The 18,121-nt window shown below is 51.9% G+C and overlaps 4 protein-coding genes across 4 annotated transcripts; 1 reads left to right on the top strand and 3 right to left on the bottom strand.

Moving 5' to 3' along the window:
- Positions 1-609: 609 nt before the first annotated feature.
- On the bottom strand, positions 610-3,107 carry BCR38DRAFT_381075 (uncharacterized protein; the record flags this gene model as incomplete). The annotated part of the gene is made up of 2 exons (XM_040857407.1): positions 2,408-3,107; positions 610-2,350 (listed from the first exon to the last, which is right to left on the bottom strand). Exons 1-2 carry the CDS (start codon positions 2,809-2,811, stop codon positions 610-612), a joined length of 2,145 nt encoding a protein of 714 aa, XP_040720530.1. The 5' UTR covers positions 2,812-3,107.
- A 3,687-nt stretch (positions 3,108-6,794) lies between these two features.
- Positions 6,795-8,300, bottom strand: BCR38DRAFT_479470 (uncharacterized protein; the record flags this gene model as incomplete). Its single annotated transcript, XM_040863158.1, has 2 exons — positions 6,795-7,131; positions 7,330-8,300. The coding sequence occupies 2 exons, from the start codon at positions 8,298-8,300 to the stop codon at positions 6,795-6,797; spliced, it is 1,308 nt and encodes a 435-aa protein (XP_040720529.1).
- A 3,207-nt stretch (positions 8,301-11,507) lies between these two features.
- BCR38DRAFT_415523 (uncharacterized protein) lies at positions 11,508-14,028 on the top strand. The gene has a single exon (XM_040859026.1). It carries the CDS (start codon positions 11,631-11,633, stop codon positions 13,527-13,529), a length of 1,899 nt encoding a protein of 632 aa, XP_040720528.1. The 5' UTR covers positions 11,508-11,630; the 3' UTR covers positions 13,530-14,028.
- Positions 14,029-15,383: 1,355 nt separating this feature from the next.
- On the bottom strand, positions 15,384-17,820 carry BCR38DRAFT_330760 (uncharacterized protein; the record flags this gene model as incomplete). Its single annotated transcript, XM_040854992.1, has 3 exons — positions 15,384-16,130; positions 16,184-16,903; positions 17,008-17,820. 3 exons carry the CDS (start codon positions 17,818-17,820, stop codon positions 15,384-15,386), a joined length of 2,280 nt encoding a protein of 759 aa, XP_040720527.1.
- Positions 17,821-18,121: the final 301 nt, after the last annotated feature.

Genomic DNA, 18,121 nt, shown 5'->3' with positions numbered 1-18,121 from the left:
TTGTATCCTTATCCTGTATATCTATCGAAGGCTGGGTCGAATGCATGCCACATGCCGAACCGGCGATGTCCAGACAACCCACCTCATATCTGGAGTCTGGCTCTTACGTGTCCCTGAAACCAGGAATGAGCTGCTATGGTATCTGCTTATAAGGCTTCTCGACATACACGGTCTTGAATTCTTCAGTCTTGTCCCTGTAGAAATCATATCGAAGCTCGGTGTGTATTGCGTGGTCATCGTTGAGATTACACCCAGATTAGATAATCCACCTTCGTTGCGCCGCGCATTTATACCCGTTTAACCTAGCTAAATGTAACTAGCTTCCTACGTTATACCGTTCTTGCACAGCCAAGCAAAGTTCACTCCGCCAGAACCGATTGTTCGGGAGAAGTTCAAACCTAAATTTTCGTCAGCCTCCTTCAGTGCCACTGCACTGCTCCACTCTGCACCTACAGCGATGAATGAAGCATACACCCATCATATCTCACTTGCATGTCCATTACTACAACATCGTGTTTTGGAAAAATCAAAATGCAAATCGCTCATTAGGTCGCCCGCACGCTACGTGGCTCTATGTGGGGTAATTAAGCCTCTCTCTACATCCCAATATCAAGGCTCTACATTTTTCACCGGATGCAACATCAAGCTCGGCAAACACGCCCTCCCGACCTGCTCCTCCCACTCCTTGCCCCCCGTCCCCGAATGTTCCCATCCCATCCAATTCCTATACATCCTCTCTGGCGGATCCGCCCGATAGTACCAGGTACTCCCCACAAACCTCCCCTCCCGGCCCCACCCCAGCGGCGCGCCCAGCGTCGTGTTGCCACTCTCCCTCCCACAGCTAAAGCCGCAATTAAACCAGCGCTCTAGGTCCTCGCCTTGCCAGGGCCGGTCGAGATACACCGGGATGGGCGCATACACGGTCTTCAAGCCGTGGTGTAGCGCGACGGTTTGGGGTGTCATTTCTGAGGAAACGTGGTTTCCCCGAAGGTTCTCGACGTGCATTATATCGAGGAGCCGCTTCGAGACGCGTGACTGTGTTATGATGGTCCCGCGGCGAGGGGTGGACGTGCCGTTGTACCCCCAGACTTGGTCTTTGATGATCCAGTCTGACTTTGGCGCGTTGACGATGGGGCCTACGGTGATCATGTCTGCTTCCTCGCCGACGCCCCATTTGAAGTTGTCGTCCTTGGGGTCGGCAACGGGGGGCATCGGGCCGATGGGCCTGATGTATGGCAGCTGAGGCGGCCCCCAGACGGCGTCCGTTGTTCCTTTTTCGGTGTCCTTGCGGAATTTGGTGTCGTAGTCGCCGTGGATGGAGGGGATGTAATACCGCTCGTTTCGTTCCCATAGTCCGCGGCGTGGTTGGGCCTTGGCGAAGGAAGCGAGCTTTTCCACGTACTCGTAGTGGTGTCCCGTGAGCCGGAAGTCGAGCTCCATGTTCCAGACGAAATCGAATTCGGGGTGATCCTGCGAGAAGATCTGCACGGGAAGCCATTGAGCCACGTGGACGATGGCTACCGTGGGGAACAGCTTCTTATACGTGTCCTGCGTGAGCGCGTCGTTCCACAGGATGGACATGTCGACGAATTCCTGGGGGACGCTTCGCTGCAGGAGGCTGTCGTAGGCCGACTTGGATTCCCAGATAGTGGCGTCGTTTCCCTTGTCCTGGATCAACAGGAATACTTGGTATCGTCCGCCCGTGCGGAGACTGAGCTCTGCTACCAGGGACCGGATCACAAGGATGTCGTTCTCGGAGTAGACCTTTCCGGTCCATGTCCGCAGCACGACGGCGGTCCGCTGTTCCTTCTTTTCGTCCAGCCCCGCCATGGAGAGCTGCTTGAGCAGCTTGTTCTGCAATGACCCAATGGGACGTTCGCCGCCGTAGAGGCCCAAGTAGACGTTTGGTTGTCCACGTTCTGAGTAACGTCCCGAGTTGTTCTTGGTGCAAGTTTCCTGCAACTGGCCCCAGTTCGCATGGCTCCATTTGCTGGTGTTGCCATACCCGTACGGTGCCAAGCGAGTCTCTCTTTCGAAGCAAAGGTTGTCGTCCATGTCGAGGACTTGGTGGCTGCCAAAGGCGGACTTCGGGAAGCTGGGCGGTGTGCCCTTCAAAACCTTGACGACAAAGGTTTCGCCCACGGGCTGGTTGTCCGGGCCCTGGCATTGCACGAACCCAGCGGCAGTTTCCATCTGTAAATACGGATCATAGATGTAAGGCTTGTCCGTAGCGTAGGAAAGGATTTCGTTAGTTGCTGTCAGTGCGGCTTTATGGGATCGACTTCTCCAGAAGTCATTCACAGAGAGCCCCTTGAGCGATGTTCCATACAAGGCATCAGCGCCAGGTTTGCTGCTGTAGGCATCAGTAACCCATCCTTCTTAGTAACCATCATACCACTGAACTCACCTTGACAAGGCCTCATGTTCCTTCTGGAAAAGCTGGCGTTGCTGGTCGATTTCCCCATCGCGTATCCAGGCCTTGTCGGCGCGGTTGTATTCGGCCAGGATCCGGATCGTCTCGGACAGGACTTGTTGTTTCGACAGACCAGCCGCCTCATGCTGCTCGATGAGACCGATAGTCTCGGGCCGCTTGAGGAGCTCTGCTTCCGATTGAGACAAATATTCAGCATTAACGTGTAATTGCATCCAAACACTATTCGTAAGGTCTTCGTAATGGGTGGAAATGGTGTGGGTAAAGCTGGCATCGCGCAGAAGGCGGTAGGAGCCAACGGCCATGACCATGAAAACCAAGACAAAAACCCGTTTTGCCAAGCGTGGAGCCAACCCGCCGGTCGGGACAAACGCCATCATGGAAGTGAAAATTAGACAGCGTCGAGGTCAGAGGGCCTAGGCAACTGCAACCGCAGCGATTTGAAGAGAAGCCTCGTTGAGGCGTGGAACGAAGGAGAGAGAAAGGAGGCCAGGAGATATCATGAACCGCAATTTCCCTTTTCCATCTTCGCTCATCCTTCAGGTTCATATTCCAAGTTTGGGTCAGGGTCGGGATGTCAATGCAGGTCCCTATCTAAACATGGGACCGTCCTGAACATCCCAGCTGTCCACCGTGTCTCCCCTTTCAATAGGATCAAAGGACCCATCCATGATCTGCCAAGGTCCCGGCGAACTTCGCCCATTGGCTCGCGCCCCGTAAAATCGGATCAGATTACGGTTCAAGCAACCGAGCCGGCTGTTCGTTGGGGCTGGTGGAACTATTTCTGAAACTGACCACATATAAATTATTCCACAGCTTGCCCATTTTGTTTTGTTGTCGAACCACCAGTTCACTACCGGCAGTATTGGCATTCCTTTTGGCTGAGTACTCTATTCTTTTATGCCGACTTTCCTAAGTTTCGACCTCTCAGGTTGGTTGAATTGCTGCACGACTTGATGAGTTCATATCAACTTGGGTTCCATATTATAGTATCCCTGAATCCCCCCACCTGATGACTAGTGATCTCCACGCAGCCAGCGCTAAGCTTTCCACAAGTGGGTATCGGTCTACCCTAATCTTGTTTGTTGTTCCAGTATTACTCGAGTTAACGCTCAATACAGCTGATCAATGACGTGATGCATGAAATTCTGCCATGGCTCCTACCATTTCGAGCGCCTGACAGCCTCTAGAGCACCCCGCCGTCTAGTCGGTACATTAACTACAGGATAACCTGCCCACGATGTCTGCACCAACGGTCTCCGGGAATAGCAGTCGTCGGCACACCAGTTTGGTGGCGGCATGCCCCACGGCGTGGATCTTCAGAGGTTAAGCCAATATCTGGGGGATTCTGGGTCGAACTCGTTCTGGACATGATTGCAATCACAGTCTTGGGTTCAAGCGTGTCGTATATCCAAGGTTTCAGATACTATCAATGATCCTGGAAGCCGAGAATTGATCCCCGGCATCCCCCGACAGCCGTAGTAAGACCGACACCGAAAGTAGTATGGCAAGTCATGGCACAGCCCCTGTCCTTGTTATCCGCCATATGCTATCCCACAGGCGCGACAAGAAGATATCCGTTCATAAATCAAGCTTCGATAGCATGGCAGGGCTCATGGCGCCATAATATTGGCCGCTGCCAAGCTGCTACAATGGCGACTGTTCTCAGCAACCATTGAGTGTGCTCCATACCCGCTGGTAAGAGATAGAGCAGCATTTGGTCAATGTAACAGTACATAACTCATCCGTTCTTCACACTTATCCACCTAAGCTCCGCCGTCAACTAACCTCTGGGGATCTTGTCAATTGCCTTTGGCAGCTAAGTCTAACGGACCCATCACGAACATCATGCATATACGGACTGAAGTCAAACCCGTCGAACTTTATGTCCAATGTACCTAGCATCGAATTCTTTTCAAGGCATTGACTGTTGTTTTCCCATGCGGTTCTGGTGTATTAGCAATTTCCTATTTGAGCGTCCAACTGTCCACTCATTGGAGAGCGGCATAGCATACCAAGCTGTCAGCAGCCGGGCACTTTCAGACAGGTACATACGTGACCATGCTGACCGGCCTTAGTAAGGCCCCGCTTTAGTAATTTTGAATGGCGATAAATCTCGATAAATCCAAAACACAACTTCGATTCCTACGTTAAACCGTAATATGTAACCAGGTTAAGTAATGCAAGGTGCAACAGTGGTGTCTGGACAATCTGAACTATATACATAGGTAGAGTTTACCCCGCCTCCAGCGCTGTTTCAGGTGCATTTCGGACACTTGTATATCTCCAAGCGAGTGCAGTACTAGATACTAAATATTGCTGACATATATACATATAATTAAAGGTCAAGTTTAAGAAGCTTTTGCTAGCCGTGTAGTAGGCTGCCTAAAAAGACTAGAATCATATATTTGCGAATGTATATTTAATATGGGGAATACGGAAGATAAGTGACAGAGTTATACCGCCTTGAGGCGAGTGCATATGGGGTGTAAAGTGTGTTTATTGGGAAGCGTGGTTAGCTAGCTATGTAGCTGGCCGAAGGCCCTCTTAGGCAGCCTGTATTATCTTCATGATGACTACAGGGTGATTCCCCTTGGGGTCACGTATCAGGCCTATATCGACCAATAAATAGCTCTAGAATAACGCTTTTCTCGAGAAAACAATAGCTAGACAGGAAAATGCAACAACAAGCAGCATGTAGAGAGTTGAACCTCACTTCCAACACGAAATTCTACAATATATATGGAATTGGTGGCCTGAGGTCACGGTGAGGTACACCTGAGATACGTGAGATACTTAGGTGCCCTTTGCGGCTGGCTTCGAGAAACCCCCCCCCCCCCCCCCCCCCACACACTTCTACCTCCCTTCTTCGCCTTCGCATGTAGCCAGAATGCCAGGACCAGTGCGATCCCACAATATATGTATATATATATATATATTCTATGACAAAAACATTAGAGAAACAGGAGTCGCATCAGGTGCGGATAAGCCAACTGCTGGTATCCACCTGGTGACTGCAGCCGACTTCTCTCTAGCACTCTTGTCCTTCACTCTGTACTTGAAATACCCGTGACAAATCGAGGCTCTTACTGTCAGGGTCGTGTATGGGGGTACCAGTAGTTTATTGTTGTAGCACGAAGAATGGAACATCAGCCAGCTCGTGCAGTACCAATATACATGCGGTGCACGGGCCTAGCCCCGTGACACTTACTAGCCTTTATTCATGCAGTGAAGATATTACAATCAACGGGGCGTGTCTCTTCATACTAACCCCGAATTGAACGAGAGATATCTAGCAATATTGTAGCCTGTAGCCTGCATAGAGGTTATCGGTCATTCTCTTAACCTTTGTCCTCTGCAGTTCTTCTCATCAAGTGTCGGATATTCACGTATCTTGCAGTGTGACCTTATGTGACGGTGATGTGACCTCTTTGTGATGGCTGTTACCGATCCAATTGATTGGTTCTTGTGTCCCCAGGAAGGCCCTCTTCGAAGGCTCTGACCCGAGTGGCTGGTAATCTTAGCCCCACACTACTGGTCAATCACGTGACTATTTGTATCTTTCCAGAAACAGACTGGCTGCATATTCTTAACCCGAAAATACTCTGCAAACTCCCTATCCCTACGTCAACATCCGCTATATATAAAAGAGATCTAGGCTATGTAGTAGTATTCCTTAATTATCAGGTAGATCCTATTTTATCTTTCCAGCGGGCCAAAAAGACGACATCAGCAGCGCGATCTTGCCCAACAGTCTCAGCCATGGTCTGAAGTGCGGTTAGGCGAACTCCTAGGTTCGGTTAGCTGCTTCAAGAATCTTTTAAACCATCTGTTCGTCAACGAGATCTCGTCCTAGTAGCGCGATCTATCCGTCTTTATAAGCAGATCGAGACCCATTTCCACGTCATCAACTCGAATGGCGTGGTTTTCAGTTCTCCCGACATGTGTGGCAGAAACCATGATCCGAGATGTGCCGAAACCCATTTTGGTTGAGCAGACTAAGTGAATTTCATTCATAGGGAGAGCCTCGACTATCATGAAGGGCGGGACAGCAACCTCTTAACTTGTGCCTCTTCAGGGGTTGCAGACTGTTGAATCTAATAATTTTTTGAGCCTCTGCCTTTGAGGAGAAACCGCAGGTCTATGTTCAGGCCTGGTTTCACGTTCACATTTGGAGAAAAGCGCCAATCACCTTCTCGCAGAATTCCCTTCAAGTTTCATCCGATCTGGTACTATTGCTATATTCTTGTGGTATTTACTATTAAATCATCTTGTTTCCGACATACGACCCTTGTCGCCATATGCCAGTGGTATCATCTCTTTACAAATTAAATTTCTCTTCCCTTTCAGCCCGGCCATATCCTCACCTGGACCAACTCGTCGTCCTCGAAGTCAACAACTTCTGCCTCGACGAAAACGTTGGCGTCTGAAACCCCGCCATCTCTAGCCTTCGCTGCTCAATACTCCTCGGGATCTTGGACGCAGGACTCACGGACCGGACGCTAGAGCCGGAGAAGGATCCTGCACTGGGCGAAGGGGTGAGGGGCATGGAGCCAGCTTGGAAGTCCTTGAAGGGGGTGCATGGGGGAGGAGGCTGGACGTAGAGGGGGCCCGTTGGTTCGATTTCTACTGTGTCGATTTCGGAATATGACAACGTGATGACGTTTTCGGCGCGTTGTTCTTCGAGGGCGATGTGGTATCTGAGTGGAAGTTTGTGTTAGTAGATATTGCGATGGAAGTCGGTAATGAAATGGGTATTGATTGTGAATCGCTTCATGAATATCTTCGTGACAAGAACGGAATTGGCCGGTATTTTAGCCATCCAGTTGCAATACTCGACGCTTTTTATCCTTTTTCTTAAAACGGAAAGCAGCATAGCGAAGGATAATAATACTTACTGCTCAATCTGATCCTCCAACTGCTTGAACCTGGACTCCCACGCCCGCGACAGGGCCTTCAACCTATCATTGTCAGGCAGCATCTTGACCTGTCTCTGCAGCTTCTCAATCGCCAACCCCCCTCGGCTCACATCATGCGACAACAGCGTCGCCTGCCCGTCCACCGAACCCACACTATCCTCGACGGCCTCGAGTCGCTGACTCTGCGCCTTGGTCCGGCTGTCAATGACGCGTACGCTGTCGTCCACAGAGTCGATCCGCTGACTATACGCCCTCGTCTTCCCGTCCACGACCCGGACGCTCTCCTCCACGGCCTCCAGGCGCAGCGTCATCTTCCGCTCCCGGATTTGTGTCGCCTCCTGGTCGAGCTGCTTCCCGTCGATGATGCGGACCCCTTCCTCCAGCGCCTCGATGCGCTGGTCCAACGCGCGATGTATGTCATCCAGGAGCCCCTGGTCCGACTTCTGTCGAATGGTGTCCTTGAGCGCCTCGCTACGCTCATCCAAACTCTGTCGCAGTTTTATTTCGATCGATTCGAGCCGCTGATCCAGGCTCTTCTGCATATCGCCTTCGGTGGATCCTGTGTTCCGGTCTAGCCGCTGCTGCACATTGTTCTCGATGGCTTCGATGCGCTGGCTCATGGCCGTGATGGCCTTCTCCTTCGCAACGAGTTGAGCCAGCGCATCCTTCAACTGCTCATATTCTGGCGTATGATTCGCTGGTGTGGTGGTGGTGGGAGAATCCCTGCTGTTGCTGTTCCGACCCCGTACCCAGTACAGAACCAGCACTGTCCAGAAAGCCCCCAAAAGAATGGCTGCGACCGTTGTGATCGTCGTCTCGGCGCTGGGTAGAGAAAAAAGCGCATGACGCAAGTCGCGCGGCGTCGTCTGCGCCGGTAGTGGCGGTGGTGGTGGCGTCGCCGTTTCTTCCGGGGGGAATATCAGTCGTCGCCAGTCTATAAAAGCAGCCATAATGGGTGGCGGTGGTGGTATAATAATGAATGTTACATATAAGACAGGATACTGCAAACGAAATGCTTGCAGCTGAAATTTAAGGATAGTGAGAGGGGGTTTCCCTGCTGGAACAATCGACGCAGGCGCAACAACCAGATTCTGCCCGCCTGCACGTTGTGTCGCAGTGCAGTGCAGCGAGCTGCGAGCTGAGTACAGCGACACGCGACTTGGAAATGCGATGCGGGGCGACGTGGGCGTATCTGTTTTGGCCGCGCCCGCATTCAAGTAACCAAGTAACTTGCCCTGCGAAATTGCCTGTGGAGATAATCCCGCGGGGATGATTTCGGTCCTCACCGCTACATGTGGCACGGCCTTATGCCCCCCTGGGTTGGCATGGTGGGCTGTGACCACGCTGGCAACTGTGCGCTGTGAACCTTTGACTTGCCCCAGGGTGCTGTGACTCGATGTTCTGCATGTACACGTTTATAGCGGGTCGTTTCAGCTGAAAGGTGCCTTATTCGATCATATTCGAGCAGCATGTGCAATTTTTGCATCCTCCGCGCCATCTCTATCTGATTAGAGGTGGAACTGGATCCATAGGCTATCTGTCAGAAGGGAGAAGTGGCAGGCATTGGAATACCAGTCGCATGGAACACAATGTGATGTGCATATGGCAATCCACCTTTGGCAGGAAATCTGACGCACATACGATCAATGAAGAGATCTCTTGAGAATTTCCCCACTATCTCAGTCTGTGAGACGCGATCGGGCGCACACGTATAACTACCAGGGCAGCCCATGACAGAATGCCAAGGGAAATTATGGGGAACATATCAGGATTTGTAGGCCTACCACTTGCCCTATCTTTGCGTCTTTTCTTCGTGTTGCAATTGTAGATAACGCGGCAGCAGGACTAGCCGCCTGTGCCCATAAACTAAATCCAATAGAGGAGGCCTTCTCCTTGCTTTCTCGGCACCGGCATGGTGGCAGTAAGAAGACACAAAAAAGCAAAAATACAACAAGATTTTGCCAGCCAACTCTAAGTGGCAGGGGAGATAGTAAAAACTACGGCACTACATGCCGAGAATGAGAACATCATGGACAACTTAATCCGAACCCCTCGATTCGCGTATTCAGGCGGGGGTGTGCTCACAGATCGGACAGACCTCTGGCGTAGTAACTAATATGAATCTGAGCTGAGGGTCATGTTAGGAGGCAAGTTGATTACATCAAGCTCTTGTAGTACAGGTTTGCTTCTTGCCGCACTTTGGCTCTGTCGTTGGTAACCTCTATGGGAGACAAACCTCCATGGGCCCCTCCTTCTAGAAAAAGAAGAAGAATACGATCTAGTCACCGGCGCCGACGGCCCCTGGTCGCACGTCGGCGCCATGCTGACGGACGCCTGGATCTCAAGGCGGTCTTCCAGTTTCAGTTAGCATAGTTCACCAGCAGAGGGTGACGGCTGTTTGGGGACATGGCGGGCGCGTCTGATGATGGTATTTGCAAAAGGAAGAACGAGTGGATGTGCTAGACTTTTGAGGTACCCACAGGAGGAGAGTTATCAATGGAAGTGGTAAGGCGTTATAAAGAGGGCGTATTTGAGAGGAGTAGTAGAGATGCCGTGCTGACGGAGATGAGTATGCATACGGGGTTTGCGAAGAGTGGAGCGGTCAATTGAGGGAGGATTGTGAATGGACAGGCGCTGTAAGGGGTTTATTTGACTCGTTTCTTGGTTGAAGAAGTTGCGAATGAGTAGTTGAATCACCGTCGTATAGGGTCAAGCGGTTGTCCATATGCCTGACCAAAGTTTGACAAAAACAAGCACTGGCTTTTTTCCCATTGCGCCATATGAAAGCAGACGACGGTCCCCTGGCAAGTTTATCAGCGATGCTAGACCACAAGTATCCTTCCGCGCTCCCAACTGCCTACTGCCGCGGACCACAATGATCCAGGGGAGAGTTGAAACGAATGCACACACCTGCTCATAAGAATGACATATATTGCGGATAACAAGTCAGGCAAGCGCACACGTGATCCTGGGGTCAAACCTATGCTTTTCGAACAAGCAATACCAAGACACTCAGCGTCTGCCTGACAAGCGACTAGTACATATCATATAAAAGTTGGAAATCTTCGTCATGAACGAGAGAAACAACGGGGAGGCGCATAGGTGCCTGCTCAATATGTATGGAAAACTTGCACAACACCAAATATCAACCACTGCCTACATTAGATTCACTTTTGATACGTTTGTATCTTGTAGTCTGCAGGGCGCGTTTTGAGGGGATTTAATATCCGTGCTTGTCATTTTACGCAGCCAGCCTGGCCTGAGTCAGGCAAACTCGCATTCACGATGTACAAATGCATAAGGAGATCGAGGCTAGTCTCGATTAGCATACTGACTGGGAGTTATCTGGAACTAGAATACTTCTACGGCGCGTGTATAATAAGCTGCCCATGACAGGATACAGGGTGCGGCATGGATTTCTTAATGTGTGTTGTTTCTGTGGTGCCTCCTTCAGCTATCCAACTGCGATGTTGAAACCACAGTGGTATTCACGTCACAGGGCACAAGACAATGGAAATTCGGTTGACAAATCGGTAGAAAGAGACTCTGTTTCTTCATCGATAGGTTGCGCGGACTTTTTTGATCTTCCCGCTGTTGACTATACTAGACGTCTACACTTCTAGAGTTTACAACACTCGTCCAAGTCTGACCTCTACAAGTCCCTCAACTAAGATACGAAACTGCACCGGACAATGATAAATGCGATCCTTTATCTCTTCTGAAGAGATTCTCAGTTGAACAGGCGGAACAAACTGACAAGTGATGCGCACTTAAGAGTGGCAATTACTGGAGTTTCTGGCAGTTGTTCATATTATGCACAACGTGCGAGGTCTGGTCATTGCGTCCGAGCCAAATGAATAAATAGGTAATTAACTACCCCTATATTCAATCAGTTTGCGAATAGCAAGGGCCTAAGCAGAATGACCAGGCTATGTCTGACCCACTACACTGCTATCCCACAGTCACCAGACACGATTCCACCCATGCGATGCTGTTTGTTTTGTTCACTTTTAACTTATGAGTAACCAGATGTAGCAGGGGGCAAGTGCCTTAGTATGCCTTAGGCTGCCTTAGCTCACCGTTGGAGTCACAGTGGGGCGAGTGCAGCCTCCCGCGATCTGCCCCTCCTTCCGGAAATATCATATGCGGTTGCATTTTGACAATTGCTCGACTGAGAACTGGGCAACCGCACAACAAATACAAGCCGGTGTCCTTGCGTCACTTTCCATCGTTCAACATCGAGCATTCATCGGAGCATCCCTTCTGGACATTGTCTCAACATGTTCAAGAAGAAGCCTCAGATCAAGAACCTCTCACCCCTGCGATCCTCGGACCGTCGCGGGCTCGCCGATCAGATCATAAGGGACTACGGTATCCCTGTTCCGCCCCAGGAGTCGCTGGAACCGCCCTCGGATTCCCAAGACGAGCCAGCAAAACCCCAGACGACATTGTCGTCATTGCGCAACTTGCTTCTGCCGGAATCCACATCTTCAGCTCGCTTTATCACGACGTTCGGCCCAGATTCAGCACTTGTTTCTGGAACTGTCTACGTCGGTGCACACCGCGGTGAAGATGACCGAGTCCTCTGGATCCAGTACGAGAAGAACACAAAACTTGTGCCCACCGTCTACACCTTATGGAATAATCCCAACATCGTGCCGCTCTTGCACACGCCCGACTTTGTGGCCGAGCAGCGGCTCAGACAGGGAGCGGACTTGATGATTCCCGGACTCATCAAGTCGAAAGGCACACGATGGGACCCGAGGGCCAAAAAAGGCTCCGTCGTCGCTGTTAGTAGCATGCGAAGAAGCACAGTGCCTTTGTGGGTCGGAACATGCGAGATCGACGTGTGCAACTTGGGAGATGACCTTAGGGGTCAAAAGGGAATCGCCGTGAAAGGACTGCACTGGGAAGGCGACGAGATTTGGAACTGGAGTGCTCTGGGAAATGGAGGCAAGTCGGCGCCTGAGCATCTGGATGGATGGACAGGCCTGACGGGCACCCTCGAGGGGGCTGTTTACAACATGACATTGGACGACAGCGACGAGAATGGCCAAGAAGATGGTGGGGTCGCGCTGGATGGAAATGCGGCAGGAGCTCCCAGCGAAGAAGAGGAAGAACGCGAGCCCACGACGAAGGAAGTGGATGAAGCCTTTCACGAAGCTTTCCTCTATTCGCTACATAAGGCCAAACAGAGCAACAAGGCACCCCATTACGGCTTCGACTTCCCCATCCAACCCTCGTTCCTCATTGCCAATATGATTCAGCCACATCTCCGAGTCCAGAGCCAGCAATACGCCATCAAGAAGACGTCATGGAAAAACGCCAAGAAATTCATCAAGCAACTGGATAAGGAAAAATTGCTGAAATCCAAAGACCGAAACGGCGGAGAGACGGTCATTGTTGACATGGATTTCGATGACCACCAGGTGACAAGGTTTACACCCTACAAGTTGCCCACACCAAAGGCAGTTTCGAAGGCGGGCAACGAAGGGAATGGTGGAGACTCGTCTAGCGACCCATCTCTGGGTCAGAAGATCGCGATTAAGACCGTCTACCGCGTTTCTTCGAAGCTGGTACCGACTCTTCTACCTTCCAAGACCGAGTTCTACACGGCACAGCAGGTTTTCTCCGCCCTGAAAGAATACATCGACAAAAACCCCGAACTAGGCGGCCAAGGAGCCTCCAGCATCAAACTAGACCCCTTCATCGCCAACAACATCCTCGGATCCAACCTATTCCCAGAGGACAGCAAAGTCATCGCCGCCGGTCGCATCCAAAAGGGTGCCCTGCAAAGACGCGTCCTGGAGGATAGCCACCTTTGCCAACCCTTTCACGTCATCGAAAGGAATCAGTCAGCATCGGAGCAGAAGCCCAAAGCCGGACCTGCGCCACAAGTCCACATCACCATTGAGAAACGCACAGGCACGAAGGTCGTCACCAAGATCGCCAACCTGGAGCCCTTCTTCATCAACCCGCAACAGCTTGCGCCGGAGCTGCAGAAGAAGTGCGCCGGGGCAGCTAGTGTGGCGCCGCTGACGGGGGGCAAGCCAGGGCTCTTGGAAATTGTGGTTCAAGGCGATCAGCGCAAGGTGTTGATTGGGGATGTTTTGGCTAAGAGGGGTATCGACGTCAAGTGGGTCGATGTTGTAGACAAGACGAAGGCTAAGAAGAAGTGAGGACAAGGCATTAGTGTAAGGATGCGACCTTCATGAGACGGCCGGGAAACGTCTATCGAAGCCCTGGATAGGAGCTACATTCACTTTCTGGTTGGCGGCGCCATTATGGATAAGCGCCGCAATGGAGGTTGTATGACTCGACCGCTTTGGCCTACGCGAGCACTTCCATGAGGTAGACTAATCAACCTACTTTCATGATTTACCCGTCTCCTCAATATATGATGCACGTAATGATGCTCTCTGGTAACATGTATTCTATCTTGCATAACTTTCTCTAAGGGATCGGTTTTCCATTGTCCTCAGACGTGTGCGTTTGGCCATCTGATGACTGTTTTCCCTCGCTTTCATAGTTTTCCTTCGAACTGATATAAATAAGGGGCCGATGGAGGAGAGACTCGTGTGGCCTATTAGATGCCTTCCTTGGGGGTTGTTGATAAAAGCATATCATTATTAGAAACTGAATGATCGATTTTGGGTCCTCTTCCACGGCCTAGATTTCTGCTGCCTCCCCTTGTGCCCTTGATCCCTACCCCTTTCTGGCCCCCCGTTTCTACCTCCCTTTCCCTATTCATGACCTTCGTCTCCTTTCCCCCCCTCCGCGCAACCCGGCCGTCTGGAGTGCCATCTGTTCGCTCTCGAGCGTTTGATGATGGCGTTGGAGTGGGGAATGACGGGAAAGAATTGAGTTATGGGCAAGATGTATTGTTAGAGAGGGAAAGGAGTACAGTGGGAAGGTAGATACTACCTGTGTGAGACATGGGGTTAGATGGCTCGGAGGGTGATGGGTTAGACGACGTCGTCGTCGTTCCTGATTTATCCATTCGGAAATGGGAAACAAGGTATCCCGAGTCGCGGGTTTGATGTCGACGATTTGGATGGGGATACGCTGTGTTGCGCCGTCAACTGAAGAGCTTAATCTCAACGAAAGGTACCTAGAAGCATAAAAGTATTTTTATTGAGCAGGTAATCGAAGACCTGACTGCTTTTTTGGCCCAATGAAAATACACCCACTCAACAGTCTGAGGATCGTTCGGATGCCGCTTACGTCCATACAAGACCTGATCGAGGCGACCTTGGCGAGAGTCGTCATCAACGTCTGGTAGTTGCTGGAGTGTGCGTCCCACGCCTCACGCCTTCTAGGATCGACAAGTTCATGGCTAGGATTGCGTAATGCATTACGAACGCTACTCGCTTGGGAAATCACACAGCAGCCAGGACAGAACAGGCAGACGAAGTTCACAAGAAGGCATTTAGGAGCAAAGAGAACGCAATGCGGTTCACATTCCTGACATCTCTATGGATGAACACCCGCTCAATAGCAACGCCGTCCAAGCCAACTAGTCAAATTTGGGCGGAATCGCCAGCCTGTCGATCAATGCTCTTCGCGTTCGCCGTCTTCGCGCAGTCCGCCCACTGGTATCTAATCCACTTGCCTTAGTGTAATGCAGTTCCCAATGTCCACCCTTCCGCTCGTCAACTTTGATTAATCCATCAAGGACTTCGTCATTTTCCATAATCCCTCAGTCTCAGAAGCATCTGAGTAGTCGTATGCTTCGTCTCGTAGATATAAGCAGATACAAACCATTCGCTTGAACTTCAGCCGTGTCATGCCGGCAGGGGCAATTTTGTCCTCGACGGTCTGGCTGAAAATCGCATCGCAATCCGGTATTTTAGGTGTATCGTAGGCATTATTATCGCATTGCGATTCTGATTCTCTCCAAGAAACATAGGCATTCGCTTGTTTAGTGGAATGCCCACGATGCCAGTAACAGCCAGGACACCTCAGGTTATATAAACAGTCACTCGCTGTATGAGGACGGTGGCTAGCGCTTAAATACGCATATGCTAGAACATCTAGCCCACCTGCTTATCGGCATCCCCCACTGGTCCCGCGAGAAAGGCGGTGCTGGGGCCAGATTGCGCTGCGTTCGGTGCTCCAAGGGGACCGCCACCGGCGGTGCTGGGAACCGGCGTGCCATGTCTTGACGGTTGTCTCGAGGCTTGCAAAGACCCCGGCGGAACAGCGATGCTTTCCTCCAAACTTGCTTGGCCGTTCCCTATCATTGGATTTGGCACGACAAAGTTATCAAGAGATACCGTAGGCGGCGAGCCTGAAATACCCCCGTCGATTCCCGCACCACCGGCACCACCTACAGCAGCAAGCGGGTTGGCTAAATGACCGAAGAGGCCGCCGCCGGGATGCACCGGAACTGGCGGCGGCACAGGAATGGCTGTTGGCTGGTCGTCTTGGCCCTGATCGAGGGCGATTTCGCTACCGTCGCCCATATCATCGTCCTCGACAACATCGCCTTCGTCCACACCGTCCACATCGGCGATTTGCGCGACCGCGTTGACATTTTGGCCAACTCTTGGACGGGATGGGTCATGATATTCCTGGAACTGCGCACCCGTGTTCAAGTATCGCCGGAGCCCACCGACGCCTGTGCCCGAGAAGACGCAGAAAACCTGTCTTTGATGCTCGGTAAAGTCGGCAGGGGCCTCGCGACAAAAAACGTCTAGGTCGTCTCGTAGGAAGGCAGGCACACCCGTGAGACTAAGATGGGTGAGTTTGGGGCAGCAATTCAAGAGCTCGATGATGCTCTGCAGTTTTGTCAGTAGAAGCCACCGTGCTCGGGAGAAATAGATGAACCTACATCTAGAGTTAAATTGGTACAGTAGCTCAGATGAACACGCTCCAGGCTGCTAGAGTGGTAGTCGTGGACGACGTTCCCAGCAGCATCGCGGCGGGGCCGGCTACGTCGATTTGCTCGAGCAAGCGCACGTATGCTTTCGTCGGTGATTTGGGCACATTTGACCAACCCAATGCGCTTTAACTTGGGCAGAGTCGCAAGTCGAGTGACGGACTCGTCGGTCAGGTGAGAGCAACAACCGAGGTCGATGTAGCGAATGCGGTTGCATAATTGGACCAGACGCTTGACGGCATCGTCGGTGATGTGCCTGCAGTGGCCCAGGTGGACGTAATGAAGATTCTTCCCCAGACGGGAGATGGAGTAGACAGCGGCATCCGTAATGTTGCCGCACTTGGCCAGCACCAGATTTCGGAGACGTGGTGCCACCTCGACAATCTTCTCGACGGCGCGATCTGTGAGTCTAGCGCAGGATGTCAAGTCCAGGATCCGGAGGTGTTCGTAGGTTTTATTAGCAGGCAATGACAAGAACGCGCTGTCGTCGATCAGATCGCAATTGGCCAGACGCAATTCACGCAGGGACTGCCCCTTGGCGAGTAGAGATGTTACGGGCTCGTTGCCTACATTGTGGCACGAGTGGAGGTCGATCTCGAGGATGTTGGGGCAGTTGTTAGCAAAGGCAACAACCGCATTGTCGCTCAACTGGTCGCAATCGTTCAACTTGAGCTACACGAGAGACAAGCAGTCAGCTTTTCTGAGCGTATCGAGAGTTTGTTTGTGCATGTGCCTGGCTGGTAGGACCAGGGATGACCGGATGTCCAGAAACTTACCCGCTTGATGTACTTGCAGCTCTCGGCGAGTATAACCATGCTGTCGTTGGAAATATGCTTGCATCCAGACACGTTCAAGCCTTGCAGCCTGCGACAGTTCTCGGCAATGGCGATAATGGAATGCTCGGTGATCTTGATGTCTTGGGAGATGTCGAGGGCGAGGAGGTTCTGGCTGTTGCGAACCAGGGCTATGAGTCCGCTGTCGGTGAGCTCTTTGCAGTTAGTCAAGGTGAGACGCTCGACGCGAGTACAGACAGCCAACGGCATGACGCTCCCATCGTTGACACCGTTAGCCAGCGCGGCGAGATTCAGTCGTTTGATGAACTCGGTGTAGGCAAACGTCGGGTTCTCCATGCCCAGGGTCTGGCAGATCTTGGTGTGCTTCTCCCACGTGGTGCAGGTAGGCCGATGCCAGAGCATCTCGACGACGTTCCTAGCCCAGCGTTTCGAAACGAGCATGCACCGGAACATCTCGTCGGGGGAGCTGAGACGAGCGAAGATGCTGATGAGGATCTCGCTGGGCAGGGTCGCAGCAATCGGCAGACATTCCGGATCATTAACCTGCATGTCTTGCAGATTGGGCACGACGCCCAGCGACGACTCTGAATCGTTGGCCAGGGGGTAGAAGTCGGATTCCTCGTTGTCAGCGGGGGCAGGCGAGTTGGTCGACGACGAAGATCGCGAGTCGCGAGACTCGGGTTCCGTCATGGCAACGGTGGGAGGTCCTGAACCCGCGGCGGCTATGGCAGCAGCGGCGGCAGCGGCATTCGATTGCGCGGCAATAACATCGAGCGACGGGGCCGGTGGGCGCATCGTTGTCGGCCTCGCCAGACAGGAGTCCGGAATGAGGGCAGTGATTCTTGGGCTGACTTGAACAAGCAGGCTGACTGGCTGTGACGTGACGGGGTGTTTGGCCGATCGAGAGGTTGGGGTTCGCTGATGTAGTAGTTACAGTTTCCGTTGAGCTCTCGGTGGTGCTCCTGGACCCCGACACTGGATAAATCCCACAAACGACGATGGGCGCAGGTGCCCTTTGTGATGAATTAGAGTTGGTTTTGTTCGTGTCAAGTCGTGTTTGTTGTTTGAGAGATTGATGATGCCTCTCCTTCAGGTC

The sequence above is a fragment of the Pseudomassariella vexata genome (assembly GCF_002105095.1).
Source record: "Pseudomassariella vexata strain CBS 129021 chromosome Unknown BCR38scaffold_1, whole genome shotgun sequence".
Taxonomy (NCBI): Eukaryota; Fungi; Ascomycota; class Sordariomycetes; order Amphisphaeriales; family Pseudomassariaceae; genus Pseudomassariella; species Pseudomassariella vexata.
Note: the sequence above shows the minus strand (reverse complement) of the source record. Positions and strands in the feature narration are given on the sequence as shown.

Bases quoted from the DNA above. Each gene is read 5' to 3' on its own strand.
- BCR38DRAFT_415523 (XM_040859026.1), top strand. From the start codon at position 11,631: ATGTTCAAGAAGAAGCCTCAGATCAAGAACCTCTCACCCCTGCGATCC.